Genomic DNA, 20,389 nt, shown 5'->3' on the forward strand with positions numbered 1-20,389 from the left:
ATTCTTTTATTAAATAAATAACTCATTTTTTTAATATGCTCCTTCATATAAAAGATTTTTGCCATTTAGAAAAAGTATTGTTTGTGTCCGAACGTGGTAAAAATTGTCAAAAATAATTTTTAATTTCGCGAAATTGTCGTTATAAGTGACTTAGAAGAAAATAATGGATCGTGTGATTGCACTTTTAATACTAGTTTTCACAATCGCTGGAGTGCACAGTGAAATTTATTCAGGTGATAATTATTAATTTTTAATATCCGAAAAAAAAAAGTTTTTTTTTTTTATTGAAACGCTGTCATCGTTGTGTTGTAGGCCGTAAGAATTTGATTAACGAATTAATTTATCTAGTGACTTTTTAATTAGGTATTATTTTTGGTTCCACTTTGCAGCTTGGCATATTTTTTGGTTAGACTTTGAAATGAAAACTCTTTATTTTATTATTATATTTAAAATCTTTTTAGGGTCATTACCCTCATTTAACTATTATAATGTTTAAGTTAATGGCAACGGTTAATAAACTCAAATTTTAAGTGAGTACCTACTGTAAGATAGTGGGAGTAGGGCCCTGAAAATTCCAGATTATGCCTGGAAATTAATCACGGTTACCGGCTATTATTGAGAAGTTACACTATAGGTATCAAGTGAAAGCTCTATTTTAATTAAGAAACTGTGTAAAACATATTTTTCACATGAAAAAGTCGGCTGTAAAATATTAGGTATCAAAAAAGCCCAGTGATAAGATATACTACTAAGAAACTTAAACGGTTCTGGTACACTTGCGCAAAAGACATTAGCGCGAAGACACTAGCGCGAAAAGACACTAGCGCGAATGGACGTTAGCGCGAAAAGACATGAGCGCGAAAGACACTAGCGCGAAAGACATTTGCGCGAAAAACACTAGCGCGAAAGACATTTGCGCGAAAAGACATGAGTGCGAAAGACACTAGCGCGAAGGACATTTGCGCGAAAACTGTTTTCGCGTTATTAATCGTAATTTTCAATGTAAAAAGAAAGTATAACAACACCAGCGGTGAGCGGCGTAACCACTTCCTAAACGAATGTCGTGTCATGTCGCTCATGTCTTTTCGCGCAAGTGTCCATGCGCGCAAATGGCTTTTCGCGCTAGTGTCTTTGCGCCTAATGTCTTTCGCGCAAGTGTCCCGATAAGAACTTTAACCACACTTGCCTATTATTTTTTAGGTGTTAATTCCACAAATTATCTTCTCTACTCCTAAAGGCTTTTAGTAGAGACAACCAGCTAGCTTCGTCATAGTAGAGTAGGTACCGTCTCTATCGAGCGTTTTCCTATTAATAATACTTACTAATTTTAAAAAATATTAGAAATTCATCTCAATATGTAATCACATTATGTACTACCAGTAAGGGAGACCGAGGAGAGTTGAGACATTGACGATTTTTTGGGACTTATTAACTATCAGCGACCTCGCAACAGCACGTATTTGTTAGCTCGAGACTTGAACTAAAAAGCGTGCACTGTTACGAGCTTGCTTGTAGTTAAGTTCCAAAAAATCGTCAATGTCTCAACTCTCCTTTGTTACAACTCTCCTCGGTCTCCCCTATAATGAGTCACTTGTAATGAGAGACATCCGTGTAAGGTCTCGGCGGTATCCTAAAGGCGTCGTGAGGCGATCGAAAATAAATGTAGAGAAAGCTATTCTTAAAAAAATATATATTTAATAGTTTTGTATGTAGGGCATTTATACATTTACCAAATTATAAAGCTTTATAGGGATCGAAGTCGGGACCTGTGATCTAGCTACTAAGAGCTTGTTCTCAGGGCAATCCAGTTTGGAATGTTACAAATTTGGCATAGCTGGGCGTTAACTCGTTAATCCGTTAATCGTTAATTAACGAAGTTAACATTTCTATTAACGGATTAACTTTTAAGTTAACTTTAAAAAATGTTAACGGACTCGTTAACTTCCGTTAAATTATCCTCAGTCCGTTAATCGTTAACCCAGTACCTACTATTTATTAAAAAGATACAACAGGCACTCTGAAAAACGCGATCTAACAAGAAGGTACGTTCGGGGTTCCAGAACTTCTAGAAACCAAAACAACAGTTTTTGTAACCAGATCACTAACGACACTTTGTTAGTATGTGTGACACAACTCTTGCAACTGAATTTAAGACCAGTTTTCCTGAACCGATTGATCTGAAAAGACAATGCCGGAAATCGGCGTCTTTTTTTTCGTGCGGCCATCGACCATACCTTGTTTTTTTATTATTACAAGCTTTATTACAAGCTTTATATTGACTTCACTTGTTAGTATGTGTGGGACAAATCTTGCAACTGAATTTAAGACCAGTTCTCCTCAACTGATTGAGCTGAAATTTGGTATACTTATGTAAGTACGATGACAATGCAATGTTATGGTACCATTGAGCTGGTCTGATGATGGAGTCATAGGAACTCCTAAACGAAACGGCGGAATAGCATCAAATTTGGTTTTGTTGGATTTGTCTTTTCGTGCACTTTAGTGATAAATGATGTCCAGGGTCCTGACGATGGAGTCAGGAGGTGGCCATAGGAACTCCTAAACGAAACGGCAGAAACTTATCAAGTTTGGGTTCGTTCGATTCATATTTCCAAGCACTTTGGTGCTAAATGATGACCAGGGCTCTGAGACTGATATACAACTAAAAGTGTAAAATAAAATTACATACAATAAAAAAAAACTTTTTTAAAAACAAGCTTTATATCTGAGATGCAGTTGTAATAAAACGAAAAAAATAATTGTGTGCAAGGTTCAAATAATTTCGAAAGCTTGTAGCACATACAGAAAAAAAGAGGAATAAATTCCATAGCGCGATACAAGCTTTCGAAATTATTTGAACCTTGCACACAATTATTTTTTTCGTTTTATTACAACTGCATCTCAGATATAAAGCTTGTTTTTAAAAAAGTTTTTTTTTATTATATGTTTGATTACAAAATAGTGACATAAACCAAACTTACTATGACATGTATACCTCTAAACTCAGTCTGAACTGAGTTACGAGCATTAGAAGTTTGATGATTTTACATACTAGATTTGCTTTTTGCGCTCAACTTTTGTAAGAAATTGCAACAAAATAGTGACATTGTATGTGTAAACAAACAATACCATCTATTAAACGCTCCAGAAATAAATATGGAGCAGAATCAGCGCAATAAAAAAATAGCTCAATATTTTGTTGCAATTTCTTACAAAACTTGCGCGCAAAAAGCAAATCTTAGTAGGAAAATCATCAAACTTCTAATGCTCGTAACTCAATTCAGACTGAGTTTATACATGCCATAGTAAGTTTGGTTTATTACACATCATCATCATCAACAGCCCTTTACAGTCCACTGTTGGACTATGAGCCTCCTCCACTATAGTGGAGGGTTTTGCCATAATCTCCACGCTTGGCAGGCGGGTTGGAGATCGCAGTTTAAAAGATTGATGTTTTTCAGAGAGCGCTGCTGCCCATTCTCTGTTTGATGTGTAGTCCCTAAGTCGCCTCTTACGACACCCGCGGGAAGAGTAGGGTTTATTACACTATTTTGTAATCAAAAAACAAAGTTTGGTCGATGGCCGCGCGAAAAAAAAGACGCCACCTTCCATACAAAATACAAAATCTGGCATTGCCATTTGGTATGTTTATGTAAGTACGAAGACATAGCAATGTTATGGTACCATTGAGCTGGTCTGATGATGGAATCATGAGGTGGCCATAGGAACTTTTAATGAAACGGCGGCATCGCATCGAATTTGAGTTCGTTGGATTTGTCTTTTCGAGCACTTTAGTACTAGATGATGTCCAGGGTCCTGATGATGGAGTCAGGAGGTGGCCATAGGAATTCCTAAACGAAACGGTGGAAACTTATCGAGTTTGGGTTTGCTGGATTTGTCTTTTCGAGCATTTTGGTGCTAAATTGTATTGTAATTGAACCAAGGCTCTGAGATTGAGATACTACTAAAAAGTGTAAAATAAAATTATAATAATTAAAAAACTTTCTTAAAAACAATCTTTTATTCTGAAATGCAGTTGTACTAAAATGAAAAAATTATTGTATACTTATGCAAGGTTCAAATAATTCTGAAAGCTTGTAGCGCAAACATAAAAGAGGAATAAATTCCATGAGCGATACAAGCTTTCGAAATTATTTGAACCTTGCATCCAATTATTTTTTTCGTTTTATTATCATGACAATGTGTTAACGGATTAACGATTAACGTTAACTTCCGTTAAATCTTGCGAAATGTAACGTTTTAACGTTTAACGAAGTTAACTTTTTTATTAACGGTTTAACGATTAACGAAGTTAACTATTTGATTAACGGTGCCCAGCTATGAAATTTGGATAGATCGTTTTTTGCGGGACACTGCAATAGGATGTTCGTGTGAATGTTAAATACGTGTGTTAAACGGGATCCTGCAAAAAACAGGATATCTTCATGGGAACAAGCCCTATCACGTGGTCTATTAGTGCAAATGCTGGACTTTGAACTAGTTGTTTACTTGTAAGGTGATTAGCATTAACATCCTATGATGAAATAGTTATCTAACGTGCATTCTAATCTACACTATACGTCATTATTGTTGTCAGTTACAACAAAATAATATTTGCGTCATCGCAAATATGTGCATAATTATGATTTGTTTTTTGTTTCTTGTTTTTTTGCTTGAAATGATAAATGAATACATCACCACTGTGTTGCTGTAGGTAATGAATTAATGATACATAACTACCTAATACATTACATAATGGGTACGTACGTACGTCGTAGGTACGTTTATGGAGAAGCTAGGGTTGCCAGGTGTCCGGCTTTAGCCGGACATGTTTGGCTTTTTACGGTCTTATCCGGCCTGTCCGGCTTTTGTTAGGCTTTTTATGTGGCTGCCGCGCCAGGCGAAAGTCGAGCCACAGAATAATATCGAGCACATTATGGGCATAGGATGTTGGGCTACCGATAAGATGATAGTTGATGATCATGAGGTACCTAGGTATGATATTAATTGTGACATGCTTAAAAAGGTATGTCCGGCTTTTAGGGCTAAATGTTCGGCCAAATTAAGCACCGAGTCCGTCTTTTGTATTTTTGGACCTGGCAACCCTAGGAGAAGCAAATATGATCAAATAAGATCTGTCTATCTATCTATAGCAGCCTTTAGGGGACTTGCCTTCGAACATAGGCCTCCTCTTCAACCCTCCACCGACTCCTGTCCCTGACCACACGCATCCAGTTCACTCCAGCCTGCTGCCGGATATCGTCTGTCCAAATGATAAGATAATGATGAATAATTAATTTTATCAAAATTGTAGCTTAATTAAAATTAAAAGACACTTAAAGATATTATTTGTGCTTAAAGGCAAATTTAAAAGGATATTATTACGGCCTATGTAGTAGAAATCGTTAAAATTACAAAGCATGGTGTAATTCCGATCCCTTAGTATGTAGTACATACAATAGGATTCAGGGTACATACATGTACCCCTGTACCCTGAATCCCTTTGCATGGACCATATGGGCTTCGTAAAGTAGTGAAACAGGCTCTATTAAACTTTTTCTTATTTCAGATGAAGATTTCCAAAAGTTCCCAAAGCTCTTCCACTTGGATGACTTCGAGCACTGCATGGAGAGGACAAACGGAGTCTACTGTCTTGGCCAATTCGAAATTTACAGCGATGCGCCAGCTAACACACTTTATGACTTGATGAAGGTAAAAAAGTTCTTTTAAATATATTATATTTTTGTAATATTCGTAATTTTTGTATTGCACAAATTACTAATAGTCCCGTTAGCCCCTCGTACTAAGTTAAATAATGCTTGTGTCACGAGTGGGCTCACTACAATAGTCGAGCGGCGGCGGGATTCGAACCCCCGCGTTCCCCGGATCACGAGTCGGCCAATCCAACCCCTTTACCGTTCGGCATAATTACGAGTATTACAATGAGTTCTTCAAAACACAAATAAATAAAACTAAATAAACAAATATTAAAGTAAGTAACTACGTAATTAAGTAGGTACATGTGACCGGAAATGATAGTAACGTTTTGTTTCTTCCTTTTAAAAATAACATTGATCATGACTTCACAGAAATAGAAATCTATAATATTTAACGTATCCTTTCGGCACGCCTAAAATATCAATTTCATTATGGCCTCAATTCGGCATTCTGCACACCCATTTGAGGTGTTGAAACTTACAACAACCCGGTCGAGCTAACCTCCATTCCTCGCTGCGAATCGAATGCGATTTCCCTACTAGAGTGTCGATGTGTCGCCTACACACCTCTCCATGTTCGCCCCGTTCCATACCAGTACCTCTAGTATGAAAAACTTTCGAGTTCGTTTCGTTGCGTATTCAAAGTGTCATCGAAAAATTTTGTATGAAAAATTAAACAGCGCCCCCTATATTATAGCCGCCCTAGGGGGCGCTGTTTAATTTTTCATACAAAATTTTTCGATGACACTTTGAATACGCAACGAAACGAACTCGAAAGTTTTTCNGTCGAGTCGAGTATTATTATTATTATTATTGACCATGACTTCACAGAAATAGAAATCTATATTATTAACGTATCCTTTCGGCACGCCTAAAATGTTTAATCCTTATTAAATTATGGCCTCAATTCGGCATTCTGCACACCCATTTGAGGTGTTGAAACTTACAACAACCCGGTCGAGCTAACCTCCATTCCTCGCTGCGAATCGAATGCGTTTTCCCTACTAGAGTGTCGATGTGTCGCCTACACACCTCTCCATGTTCGCCCCGTTCCATACCAGAGCGTCGATGTGTCGATACGGCAGCCAAATGCGCAGCGCAATTAATTCAACCGGGTTTTAAGTGTGTGTATAATTATCCTCAGGAAAAGTCTCAAAGCCCGAATGTGTTCAACCGCACGCTTCTGCACCGCGGGTACTGCCTGCCCAAACGCTGCCCAAATGCCGAAGCTAATGTAACCGCACGCTTCGAGCGCTGCGTGGACACGTGGGCGCGAACGCTCGCGCTGCGCACGCGCTTGCAAAAGCTGCACTACTGCCGCGCGCATGCGCAGCCGCGCCCGAAGGAACCCGACACGAATGACCTCCCACATCGCGTGTTCCTATACTGCGTATACGGTCTACTCGCTATGGCCGTCTTCGGAACCGTCTACGACTTGTTTTTGGCTAAAAGGGGCAAAAGTAAGTATTGCTGAGGCTGTAAACTCCGGCTGCAGAATGCAGTTGGCACGACAGCTAATTAAACAACCAGGATCGTCCAATTAGATGAAGGAACCCTTTTGAACTATAAGATTTTATATCCACACACTCAGCAGTCTACGCTGCTAGAGCAAACCCTCTCTAATTAACCAGATGCAAATAGATGATTATTTTGGTCTACACTGTAGGTACTTATAACTTACACAATATTTAATGCTTTTCAGAAAATCCTTTCCTGACGGCGTTTTCCATTCGGATCAACTGGCAACACCTAACATCTAACTATTACGACACAAACCCTCGCTTGAGGGAGCTGGAAGTTTTCCATTTAATAAGGTTAGTATTACCTACATAATAAATAGTGCATAAAATACTTGTCTACTAACTAACTAATTAAGATGGCGCAACGACCCAAAGTAAGTCTTGACCTATACGGGACTATACCCTCTCGTTCCGACCGCTGAAACTCCTGTGTAGCCAGGATCTACATCCACTTTGCACTGGAGGGAAGTCTAACCTTAACTTCGAACTTCCCCCCGGGATAAACTTGACCTCCTATAGTATGAATCTCCACTTCTCTCTCTGTTCTACGCCAAATCGACGTGAGGAACGCGCAGGTCTTTTGCCTACTTGCTTGATGCAATGAAAAGTCAACACTAAAATTGCTCTTACTTCAAAACCATACCTACTCATTACATTCTCTGTATTCCAATTTCAGGTTTCTCTTGGGATTCGGATTGATAATGTGCCACGTGCTCATATTGACAACAGCAACCTATCAGCACAACCCAAGAGCTATGGAGAAGGTAAAAATATTTATCTAACGTTTCATCATCATCATCATCATCATTTCAGCCACAGGACGTCCACTGCTGAACATAGGCCTCCCCCAATGCTTTCCATGTTGATCGATTGGTAGCGGCCTGCGTCCAGCGTTTACTTTACACAGCGTTTAATCTAACGTTTACTGAACTATTTATTTACACTAGCATCAGAAATCAGAATTCTGCATTCGCGTGTACCTAAAGCGTCCATGCCCACCCCAGAAAATCTTAAAAATAGTAATTACATCATTTAAATCTCATTTTATTAATACTACTAATATCCTACTGTCGATTCTGCTGCGTACTATGTGCCCACACCATATGGGCACGCAGAACTGACGGCCATGGGGTAGCAAGGTTCTAGAGTGGAGGCCGCGTATCGGAAAACGCAGCGTGAGACGTCCATCCACAAGGCGGACCGACGACCTGATAAAGGTAGCAGGAAGGCGCTGGATGCAGGCCGCTACCAACCGTGCAATGTGGAAGTCATTGGGGAGGCCTATATTCAGCAGTGGACGTCCTGTGGCTGAAATAAATGATGATGATGATGACTCATGTCAATTTTTTTTGTTTCAGGTGCTGTTCTCTCCATCCGGCTTCATGATCGGGTCAGCAATGACCACCACGTTATTGTTCCTATTCATGTCGAACTTCTTGGCGTCGTACAACTTGCTGATGATCTCTGAGAAGTTCAACTTCACTCTGAAGATGTATCCGTTACTTGTGCTCAAGCGAGTTATTCGGTATGTGATTATAAACTTTTCTCTGGTCTAGTGGTTAGATAGACTTAGGATGGGTTACACCATCTTAACTTTACCGGTTATCGTTACCGTTAAAATTAGGTGGTGCAAACTCAGCCTCAATCTGGAGGTAACCGACGAAGTAACTAACATACTAGCCCGTAAAATTACCAAAATTAAGTGGCAGTGGACGGGGCACATAGCTCGTAGAGCTGATGACAGGTGGACCGAGGATCTGGTGAAGGTTGCGGGAAGTACTTGGCCAGAGTAGTCTGATTATCAATCTGACCAGTGGGAAACACCGCCTGTATGCAGGACCGGTCTTGTGGAGTTCCATGGTTCCTTTGTCCAGCAGTGGACGTCATTTGGGTGAAACGAACGAATCTAGAGATCCTGAGATCTCAGATGGTACCTTCACTTGAATTGAAAATCGTCCTTATTCGAATAGGATGTAGCGGAATTGAGTCAAACTTAGTGTCTGACACAATTCTACGTGCTCACAGACCGGGCTTTAGTTGTATTGATTGTAGATAAGCTTGTTCTTCTAATTAAATAATAATTAATTAGCAAAAGCACTAACGTGACTATTCCCACCGCTACAACTCCTGTGTGTCCAGGATCTACAGCTACCCAACCAGTGAAGGTCAAGTTTGTCCCAGGGGAAAGTTAAACTGTCATTGGACCCGCAACGAAATTAATCAGAAAAACAGGAGGAGATCGAAGTTAAGGCTAGACTTCACTAAAGCTACAGAATTATTTCAGAATGTATCCAGTATATTTGCTGCTCAATGGGTTCGCTGCGACCTGGTGGAGGAGCTTCGGCGATGGGCCCATGTGGCCAGTCTTGCTGGGTGCTGAGAGTGAGATCTGCAGGAAGAAGTTCTGGGTGACGGCTGTCTTTCTCCAGAATTTTATCAACAGAAAGGAACTTTGCTTGGTGCAGACTTGGTAACAATTATTACCTGATTATTTTTAAAATATCCTGAAAAAATCGAAATGCCTAAGGTGGGAATCGAACCCACGACCTTTCGCTTGCTGGGTGACTGCTCTTCCATCTGAGCTACTTAAACACTGGATAAACCCATCGAAATTTTGAAGTGTAATAAATACGCTGATAGGGGCCAGCGTTTGTTTCATCATTTTTTTACCTGATGCTATTAGTTTTGTTGTTACATCTAAGCACTTAAGTCATTAGGCAAAGTTGTGTGTAGTTGTAACTAGTTCATAGATTTTTAAGCGATTTGCAGATGTATCTTTCCTAAATAAATGGTATTCTATTAAAACTATACCTATTAATAAAATAGGTACGTCATCTGCTGATACAATTTTGAACTAGTTCTAGATGAAACTTTCATTAAAAGACCTTCTTCACATGCCCTTTTTTTCAGGATCATGGCTGTAGATATGCAAATACACTTGCTATCGTTGTTTTTGACGCTGGTGCTCATGAAGCACCGACAGCACGCGGTGAAAATTCTCTCCGCTTTGTTTGTGGTGGCGACGGCCTTGTTGACATGGTATACCTTCAAATATGACATGATTCCCACTTATCTCTACATGACACCTGAGTAAGTACCAAGCCACAACTTATTTATACATACAACACTAGTTTTCCGCCCGCGGCTTCGCCCGCGTGGAATTTTGTCTGTCACAGAAAACTTTATCGCGCGCGTCCCTGTTTCAAAAACCGGGATAAAAACTATCATATGTTCTTTCCCGGGACTCAAACTATTTTTATGCCAAATTTCATCAAAATCGGTTTTGTGGTAAGTGTGAAAGCATGACAGACAGACAGAGTTACTTTCGCATTTATAATATTAGTATAGATCAATGTATAGATTCAATCTAGCCCAGTGTTTCTTAACCATTGGTCTGCGGACCCCTGGGGGTCCTCGAGCATATGTATTGGGGGTCCACGAGCATTGTGTTGGGGTCCGCAGCCTTATCTATGAATCATTTAACAATTATAAATAAATGCCAACAAAAGTCTCGTAATCGAAATTGATTGCTGCTTTTTTACTATAGGGGTCCTTAAAATACTTGATTTCGTAAGGGATCTGTGGACAAAAAAGATTAAGAAACGCTGACTAGCCTTAAAAATCGAGTCATTAAAATGAAGTAAACTTTACATTGTGTTAACGCCCGTATTCATAAACATTACTATGAGGTTTCACAGTGCGTGTGGACGCACAGGGTGACACACGAACCAATCAAAGAGCTCTATATTCAACGCTGTGCGTTCGATTTGCTGCTTCACTTGCAAGCATCGTTTGTGAATACGGGCGTAAGCGTGTTAAGCCTTCTATTCTTTCTTCAGGGTATACCGCAATATTTTTTTGGGTGCTGATTCATTCTTCGACCTCTACATCAACCCGATCAACGGCCTGATGATATCCTTAGCCGGTGTGGCCATAGCCTTCGTGCAAAAAGACCATCACGAGCGTGGAGTAGATATAAGCAAGAATAAGGTAAGTGAAGTGGATGCGAGAGTACCTTTTTTTCGGAGTAAAAATGCTGCGGGGAGAGGTCACCAAGTCAGAAGGATAAAGGCATACCCACTAAAAAGATCCCGGTGCTCCGTCATTCGCATTAAGTGGGAAGGAAGTGTGGGATTCCGGAAAAAGCCTTCACTACCATAGTCCCTCCCAGCGATTGCAAGACGGGCCCTACTACAGACCCCCCAGGAACCGTAAAAATTATTTGCCTTTAGCTTGTTGCCCATTGTCCATTTAAAGGCATTACCAATAGTTAGTTAGGCTATTATCTTCCTAGTATTTTAAGATCCCTGCTACGTCTGTGCGCTTAGGATAACGAGTACCTACTTACTTAACTAATTACTTAGTCTACGCAACAGAAAGTGATAAATAGAATATAACAATAGCACCCGTGCGAAACGGGGGCGGGTCATCATCGGGCGGAAGAAGAAAAAAATAAAAACAAGAGTAAACTGAGTAACAAGATGACATACATGGCTTATAACATAAGCTTCCCCCAATGATTTTCACGTCGCCCGGTTGATAACTGCCTGCATCCAGCGACTTTTTGCTACCTTTATAAGGTCGTAGGTCACTGTATCATAATAGGCAATACAGTAGAGTGAGATCAGTAAAGATGTACTGTTTTTTTTTTCAGTTCCTGGTGATTCTACATTATTTATCAATGCCAGCATTATGCCTATGGTGGTATCTATCCTACGCCTACTTCAGGCACTTTGACCACTCAACTCAGAACGCCATGGTAGTTATAGAACGGCTGGTTACCACGGTGCACCAGAGCTTCATAGTATATTGCTTGATAAATATTAAAGGTAAGCTAACACTGTATGTACTGTCCTTGAAATCGATAGCTTGAAAAGGAACTGAAAAATTAATTAGGGCTGTTCCACACAATTCAGCGCGCGGCGAAAATAAAATACAGGTTGATTGTGCAATCAGTATCCATTTTTTTAGGGTTCCGTAGTCCTGACAAGGAACCCTTATAGTTTCGTTATGTCCGTCTGTCTGTCTGTCTGTCCATCCGAGGTTTTGCTTGGAAACTATTGGCACAAAGGCTGTTATTTTGTGGAGGTATGTATATGAATCACGCCGACAAAACGGTCAAATAAAATTTTGAAAAAAAAAAACATTTTTTCAGGGTAGCTCCCCTACATATAAAGTGTTACCTATTAAAATTTCCTTATGAGCAAATATTAAAAGTGACTTTGGATGAAGTAATTGCTTGCTTCTGAAATATATTGTCAACTACGGAACCCTACTATTTTTAATAAACTCTATATAATAATTTTATTTAGGAATACTTACAACTTATCTTAATTATTGTTAACTAGCTTTTGCCCGCGGCTTCACCCGCGTGAAATTTTTAGTTAGTCACAGATCGTCATAAATTATAGCCATGTTATTCTGGGTCATAAACAACAATACTGTAAAATTTCATCAAAATCCGTTCAGTAGTTTTTGCGTGAAAGCGTAATGTTGACAATGTGGAATGTTAACATCAAGATATCCAGACATCCATACAAACTTTCGCATTTCTAATATTAGTAAGACGTGGTTGTTTTCGCATAAAAATGTTGAAAATCTAATTCGCGGCTGCCTGCGTGTAATTTACATCAAACGCACTCACTAGTTTGATGTAAACTCACACTAAGCTCTCTGATGACGCTCCTAAAAATTTGGACACTGATCATTGCAAAGTCAGCCTGTATATGAAATGCCATAACAAAGACGTGTTGCGAACTTTTTGACCACTTTGAATGTCTCGATCTTATTTAATACAGACTGTACAATAAAGTGTTGTATTTCAGGGTTCTACCACAGCGTGTTCTCATGGCGAGGGCTCCGAACAATCACGAGGCTATCCTTCTCAGTTTCCATGTGCCATTGGTGCATCAACGTTTTGATGCTGACCAACCGCTGGACTCTACATGACTCGTCCCCGCTGGGTATAGTAAGTATCTGTATATCGAGACATGTTCTTATTTCTTCTTTTTATGTTTATTTTAGATGTTTTAGTTTAAACTCCCGAAATGGTTTAAGCAAAGATTTCTGAGGATATAATAAGGGTTGTTTTTTTAAATTTTGCTTGTTTTTAATAATTTGTTTTTATAAATTTTTGTGTAGTTTTTTAGTGCAGTAAGGTGCAATTGTTTTCGCAGTTTGTGTAAAAACAGCTCTAGATTTTTTATCACTGTATTGTTCTTCCTGAAAAAGCTCTACAATTTACATGTTTTCAGACTACTTAACTTTAAAAAATGCATTCTAACGAACTCAATAGCACACATTAATACATGGAATCTCTTTTTTTTTTCAGATCCTGGATTTCATCGGAGTGCACATACTTTCTCACATCGTCGCTCTGCCCCTGACTTTGCTTGTGGAGTATCCACTGCAAAAGTTCCTGGACAGAGCCATCAACTTCAGTATACGATCGAAGGAAAAGTCCCAGTGATTCTTCAATCCGCCTACAACGTCTACTATAACTATACAGGGTGTGCTATTTTTATTCTTGATCAAATGAAACAAAAAGGATTTATTGCACTGTCAAATGCAACAACTTTACCAATGAGCGAAGTTCCAAATATTTGAAAAAATACATTTTCACACAAATTATCGTCAGGTAAGCAGTCATTTACAGGGACGTTTTTTTAATTAATTTTTTTGAGAATTTGTTATAAATAAATTGATCCTGTAGGAAAAGTAGTCGTATTTGAGTAGCAGAATCAACCCTTTTTTATCAACCATAAAAATAATACACTCTGTAGTCTGCACTTTATAAACAAAACATTAGATTTTAGATATCTACATTGTAACTTAGACTTAGCAGGGTAAACGTAAGCCCAGGTGTAGGAAAGACATCAAGCGAATAAGGATTCAATGCTGCACATACGGTACATTTTCATGTCGATTCGATATCGAAACTTACAAAGTAGAGACAGCTCGAGTCGATGAAATGATGCCTTATGCCCAGTGACAACCTTATGCTTTGCAGCTTACATGCCCTAAAGCCTGGAGTCCACTGAAACTCAATCCATTGAGATTACCTTGTTTACAAATTCAAATTCAAATTCAAATTCAAAACGTTTATTTGCTAAAAACACAGTAATACAGGGTGACAATATTAAAATAGGATCATGTGTTTAGTCTGATCGCAGACGTGCAAAAATTATAGGATTCAATAATATAAATGTCAAATGATTAAAAAATGTCAATGTAAAATTAAATTAATAGTACCTATCAATGTCGCTAGTTAAAATATTCCTTTAAAATATTCCTTTCACAAAGACTTTTTGTAAAATATTATCTCTCCATAAAGCATTAGCTTCGGTGGACAACTGTGCTTAAATTCTATAGTGGCAATAGAGTCGATAACACAATATTATTTTATTTAATTTTTGTCACAAAGACTAAAATTGGGACTCTATGTTAACTGCTAAAAAAATTGTAGTGTTTTTAATAAAAGATTGTTATAACATTGTAGTTTTCTTTTACCGACAACCTCAGATCATAGAAAGGGCCTGAGGATCTGCGCCGACAACCCTGTTTTACCATTGAGTATTAAAACATGGATAACAATAATTAGGTATTTCCTAAACTTCGCAGATTAGTGTCTACCTATCCTATACTTACTTAATTAGGGGTAATTATACAGGGATGGAAACGTAATTAAGTGATCTCACTCGATTATTTCTAAACTAAACAAGATATCAAAAAACAAGTTACTGATCCTGAAAGTGCTTCATGAGCTCTATCAAACGGTATCAAATTATAGTTTAGAAAGAAAAGTGAGATCACTTATCATTTCCACCCTGTTTAATACACGCCCTTTGTTTCACGTGCCTATCCTACCTTACGTGATTTAATCTCCCCGACCGATTAGCAAGCTGAAGTGGCAATGGGCAGGGCATGTAATAAGTACGCAGAACTGACGGCCGATAGGGCAGCAAAAGGTTCTGGAGTGGAGGTCACATTCTGGAAAACGCAGCGTGGGACGTCCACCCACAAGGTGGACCGACGACCTGATAAAGGTAGCAGGAAGGTGCTGGATGCAGGCCGCTACCAAGCGGTGATGATAATGATGATGGCTAAAATAATTATTATTCAACCTGCAGCCGTTACCCTACCATCCAAAAAAAGAGGGTTATGTTTTTAGTGTATTTAATCGACCTCGACGACGTATTAATTAATTAACTAAACTCGCCGCCGCGGCGCCGGGTCAGGTAATTTAAATAAAATTACACAAAACTCGAAAAATCGATTATTTATTAATCGATAATACGATTATCGATAATTTAATTGATTTTAATCAATAGAATTATTATCGATAATTTAATTACTTTTTTTTCGCCTGTCCCGCTGAAGCGAATAGAGAAAATAGGTACAACACTAATAATCGTTCATTCATTTCGACGTCACGTTCGGTCTTATCTGTCAAGCAAGCTCGCGGCTCGCCCACATCGACGTCGGCCATTTTGAAATTTTCTGTCGCTTGACAGACCGGGTGGACGAATAATTTGTGTTTTATTCTTCTACACGGCAATATTTATTGCTAAATTTGTGTTGATGAAGTGAATAAACAACTAAAACCATGGCACGATACGGTCAAAGACCGGAAAATGCCCTCAAACGGGCCAGTGGTTAGTACACATCTGATTTACACATATTACCACGTTGCATGCTTGCAGGATGACTTTTACTTTGCTTTATTTCATATTCTTGAGCTCTAGAGATAACAATGAAGGAATAGTGTATCAAATTTGTGTATTTCAAAGATTATTTCATATGTTGAAGCCTCATTAAAAATTACGTAAAATCATAACCCAACCAATATGTCCTTCAGTAATTTTCCTTATCAACAGAATTTATGGACTTGGACAAGCCCGCACGGGCTTTGGACACCTTGCAAGAGGTGTTCCGTAACAAGAAATGGGCCTACAACTGGTCAGAATCGGTGTTGGAACCGATCATGTTCAAGTATTTGGAGCTTTGCGTGGACCTTCGCAAGTCCCATATTGCGAAGGAAGGCTTGTTCCAGTATCGAAACATGTTCCAGTCCGTGAATGTTGGGTCTTTAGAGCAAGTCATAAGGTAATTTACTTGATGTATTTTGTAAATAAATAAACAAGATTTCAATTCCTAAACCAGAGTTCTGAAACCATTCAGCAATAAGATCTTACACCCTTATTTTTTGCTAAAGCTATGATTATTGATAAAATATTTGTTCCTGTGCACAAAATTTTTTACCCATATTAAACAATAAAGCAGTGTTGGAATTGCGCTCTTCGAAAATTATTGTCTATGGAAGATAAAAAGATAGTATTTCTTGAAAAATATAGTACGTTAGGTAAATAGGGATTTAAATGAAATAATAAAGTTTAATTGAATAAAGAAACCTTTAATTAAAATGTTATTGGTCCAGTTCTCATAGCAAAAAGTATTTATAAAAATAAGAATCTTAAGAATGGTTGAGAATAGTATATTGTCTATGGAATGTTGATACCATTTCAGCAATTTCCTCTTAAATAAGTTGCCAAATGTAAAATTTTAGCTTCAAAAAAGGGTAAATGGAACGGAATAAAATAATATAGTATTATCTCGTACTATCTCGTAATTAGGATAGTATATAGTATTTACTATGAAATAATAGTACAAATACTATAATTATAGTACGAATTCCAACACTGCAATAAAGAAAATAATAAGTATCTTTTTTTTTGTTATGAAAAACAATTAGTTACACTTGCACTAAAGGTTAAAGGCTCCAAATCATGTAAAACCGATTTTTAAACCCTCTCTTACCTTCTAGTTGTTAAAATGTTACATTTGAATACACAGAGGTTATTTACGAATGGCTGAGGAGCGGACTGAAGCAGCCAGAGCACAGTCCACGCAGGCTGTCATCGAAACCGATGACTTGGATAACCTAGCCACTCCGGAAAGTATACTCCTCAGTGCTGTATCTGGTGAAGACGCTCAAGATCGATCCGATAGAACTATTCTTACTCCATGGGTAAGTAAGACCACGGTGTTGGTGAGATTCGACGTACGTACAACAGCACATCAAACTTAACATTCTAGCTTCATAAGTAGTTGCATTAGATGCTATTTTGCCATAAAATGTATTCTGATGTGCTGTCGACTGTACTACACCATAAATTAAGTAATAAAGTTGCTCAAATAATTAATTATCTCAATCTTACAGGTGAAATTCCTCTGGGAGTCCTATTGTCAATGCCTAGAGCTGCTCCGAACGAACGCTCATGTGGAGACTTTGTACCATGACATCGCTCGCATGGCCTTCCAGTTCTGTCTGAAGTATTCCCGTAAGACGGAGTTCAGGAAGCTTTGTGATAAGCTGCGTAAACATCTGGAGGATATTTGCAAGCCAACCGTAAGTAGTCATTAGCCTAGCCTATTAGTATTTAGATAATCAAGACTGTTGTTGTAACGTTTTGAACCTCTAAATTAAATCCCATTTCTAACATATCCATTGTTACGAGATGGTAGGCCTTAGAGGAAAATAATAGTATCATATTGACGCGACAGACTGTCGAAAATCAACAGTTTGTGTTTTATAATATGATACATTTACCAGTACATGGCTAAGAGAGCTTGAAAATTGGACAGCTAAGACTCTGGAATCTGTTATGTAGCAGAAGTTACTTGATTTCTTGTTGAAAGAAAGAAAAGTATTTGTTTGATGCGAGTATTAAAAGCAGGACAAGCAGCAGTTGATGGACAGGCTTTCACTGGGTGAAATGACAATGTGTTGATGGTTGCGAGAAGCAATAATTATTGTAGAAATCCTTGGGGAGGCCTTTCTCCAGCTGTGGATGTCCTACAATTGCCTAAAGTGCTTTTAATTGTCTTAAAACACTTGCTAATTCTAAATTGTTTATGTGTACAGGTGCAAACTGGAAATGTGAGCATCTCCAAGCCTGAGACTCAGCAGCTCAATCTGGAAACCAGACTTTTCCAGCTGGACAGCGCTATCCAGATGGAATTGTGGCAGGTATGTATTGTCTTTAGAACCATAATAAGAAAGATTATTATGTTAGATCTCCTAATAAATAGGCCTTTTAAAGTTTGATGTGGATTATGGTGCAGAAACAAGTCAATGTCGAAAGATATTTATTGAAAAAAATGTTTAATGTTATGTTGGTAGGGCATTGTAAGTCATGTTTATTTAGAGATATTTTGTCCCCTACTTTTTATTCTGCATTTTATTGTAATTTCAATGAGGAATGAATAATAAATGAGACTGAATGTGTGACGTGAAGTGTAATGTGGTAGTGAAAGAGCATTGTCCTTTAATTGAAAGAAACTTAAAATTTCTTATTGTTATTAAGCCTTAACAAAAGGCAATAAAGTACAATAATGACTGTCAAAAACAAAATCTACTTCATTGCTATCAACCTACACCAATAATTACCTGTGTGTCAGATACTGCACTATCTAATGGATGCAGGAATCTGAGGCGAACTGTAAGGAAAATAGAATCGATCACAATAGATTGTTACCGGTTGTAGTGCTACTGGGACTTCGTAGAACCAGAATAAAAATGTATTATTTCACTATCCAGGAAGCCTACAAAGCCATTGAGGACATCCACAACCTCATGAACATGTCTAAAAAGACTCCGGTGGCAAAGACCATGGCCAACTACTACGGCAAGCTGGCGCTGGTCTTCTGGAAGGCTGGCCACTGCTTGTTCCATGCCGCTGCTCTCCTTAAGCTGTTCCAGCTGTCCAGGGAGATGAAGAAGAACATCACGCAAGAGGAGTTGCAGAAGTAAGAAACATTTTTGTCCTTTTACTGTTTTTACACTGTAATTAACGCCCGTATTCACAAACATTCATATGAGGTCTCACAGTGCGCGTGGACGCATAGGGTCACACACGAACCAATCACAGAGCTCTATTCAACACTGTTCGTTCGATTTTCTGCTTCACTTAAGCAAGCATCGTTTGTGAATTCGGTAAGAGTGTGCAAGGCGCAATTTCTAGATTCTTTCTAGAGAATTCTAGTGCTCAAATTTTTATCATTTCATTATGACTTACACAATTTTTAGTAATAAATATTTCAAAAAAATATAATGCAAAATAACATGCTTCATAGATAGAGGCTCAAAGTTGACAATGATTTCATCTAAGCTTACGCCCGCGCCCGCAAGATAACAGACTGAGAGACAGTCACTGGCATTTTAATATTAATTTGGACACAAAAGTTAGGAACGGCTCAAAAACTGAACTCCGACAAACGTTACTTCGATATTACGTTACTCCGACACTACTGAATATCGACATGACTTCGACACTACACTACTTAGACCAAGGCGAATATCCTTTATCGGAGTAGTTTAGTATCGAAGTAAAGTCATGTCGATATTCAGAAATGTCAGAGTAACGTAATGTCGAAGTATAGTTCCAAAATACTGTCCTATCGATGACATTGACAGCGGGGCGCCACCGTCAATACCGAATCGCTGGTTCCGATTTTTGCCATGTTGGAAACCATAAAGTTGAACGATGGTAGCGCCCCCCTGTCATTGAGTTTGGCGGGACAGTTCAGCGTGGGTCATCTATAACGTTTGTCGGAGTTTACTTAGGTAGCCGTTAGGAACTACAATTTACCATTATGCCTGTTCCTCAGGATGGCTTGCCGAGTGTTGGTAGCAGTGCTATCAGTGCCGCTGCCGTCGCTGCATCCTGAGTTTGACCGCTTCGTCGAAACCGACAAGAGTCCAGTCGAGAAAGCTCAACGACTGGCTGTATTGTTGGGGCTGGCTCAACCACCGACTCGCACCAGCTTGCTGAAGGGTAAGGCTTTCTTGCTTTTTTGATTTGATCATCATCATTTCAGCTATAGGATGTCCACTGCTGAACATAGGCCTCCAATGCTTTCCATGTTACCCGGTTGGTAGCGGCCTGCGTCCAGCGCTTCCCCGCTACCTTTACGATGTGGTCGGTCCATCTTGTAGGTGAACGTCCCACGCTGCGTTTTCCGGTACGCGGCCTCCACTCCAGAACCTTGCTGCCCCATCGGCCGTCAGTTCTGCGTACTATGTGCCCTGCCCATTGCCACTTCAGCTTGCTAAGTGGTATTTTGATTTGATCCTCTAAATTAAATCCCATT

At 38.9% G+C, this 20,389-nt stretch overlaps 2 protein-coding genes across 5 annotated transcripts in view; both read left to right on the top strand.

The window, feature by feature from the left end:
* Nucleotides 1-85: 85 nt before the first annotated feature.
* LOC114362406 (nose resistant to fluoxetine protein 6-like) lies at nucleotides 86-14,380 on the top strand. Its single transcript, XM_028317803.1, has 12 exons — nucleotides 86-233; nucleotides 5,570-5,712; nucleotides 6,862-7,177; nucleotides 7,420-7,531; nucleotides 7,914-8,001; nucleotides 8,596-8,762; nucleotides 9,522-9,707; nucleotides 10,148-10,327; nucleotides 11,077-11,227; nucleotides 11,892-12,066; nucleotides 13,063-13,205; nucleotides 13,569-14,380. Exons 1-12 carry the CDS (start codon nucleotides 164-166, stop codon nucleotides 13,704-13,706), a joined length of 1,869 nt encoding a protein of 622 aa, XP_028173604.1. The 5' UTR covers nucleotides 86-163; the 3' UTR covers nucleotides 13,707-14,380.
* A 1,305-nt stretch (nucleotides 14,381-15,685) lies between these two features.
* Nucleotides 15,686-20,389, top strand: part of eIF3a (eukaryotic translation initiation factor 3 subunit A) — a 31,676-nt gene continuing 26,972 nt past the window's right edge. For 3 of the 4 annotated variants that reach the window (XM_028317791.1, XM_028317792.1, XM_028317794.1), the window contains exons 1-7: nucleotides 15,703-15,891; nucleotides 16,114-16,342; nucleotides 17,090-17,264; nucleotides 17,457-17,645; nucleotides 18,162-18,266; nucleotides 18,837-19,045; nucleotides 19,907-20,073. In XM_028317791.1, the coding sequence (XP_028173592.1) occupies nucleotides 15,843-15,891; nucleotides 16,114-16,342; nucleotides 17,090-17,264; nucleotides 17,457-17,645; nucleotides 18,162-18,266; nucleotides 18,837-19,045; nucleotides 19,907-20,073 (1,123 nt within the window). In that variant the 5' untranslated portion in view covers nucleotides 15,703-15,842. Of the gene's footprint in view, nucleotides 15,892-16,113; nucleotides 16,343-17,089; nucleotides 17,265-17,456; nucleotides 17,646-18,161; nucleotides 18,267-18,836; nucleotides 19,046-19,906; nucleotides 20,074-20,389 lie in introns of all 4 variants that reach the window. The other variant, XM_028317793.1, reaches the window with a different exon arrangement.

Source organism: Ostrinia furnacalis, unplaced genomic scaffold (assembly GCF_004193835.3).
Source record: "Ostrinia furnacalis isolate ACB-3 unplaced genomic scaffold, ASM419383v2 OfSCF6470, whole genome shotgun sequence".
In the NCBI taxonomy this organism is placed as follows: domain Eukaryota; kingdom Metazoa; phylum Arthropoda; class Insecta; order Lepidoptera; family Crambidae; genus Ostrinia; species Ostrinia furnacalis.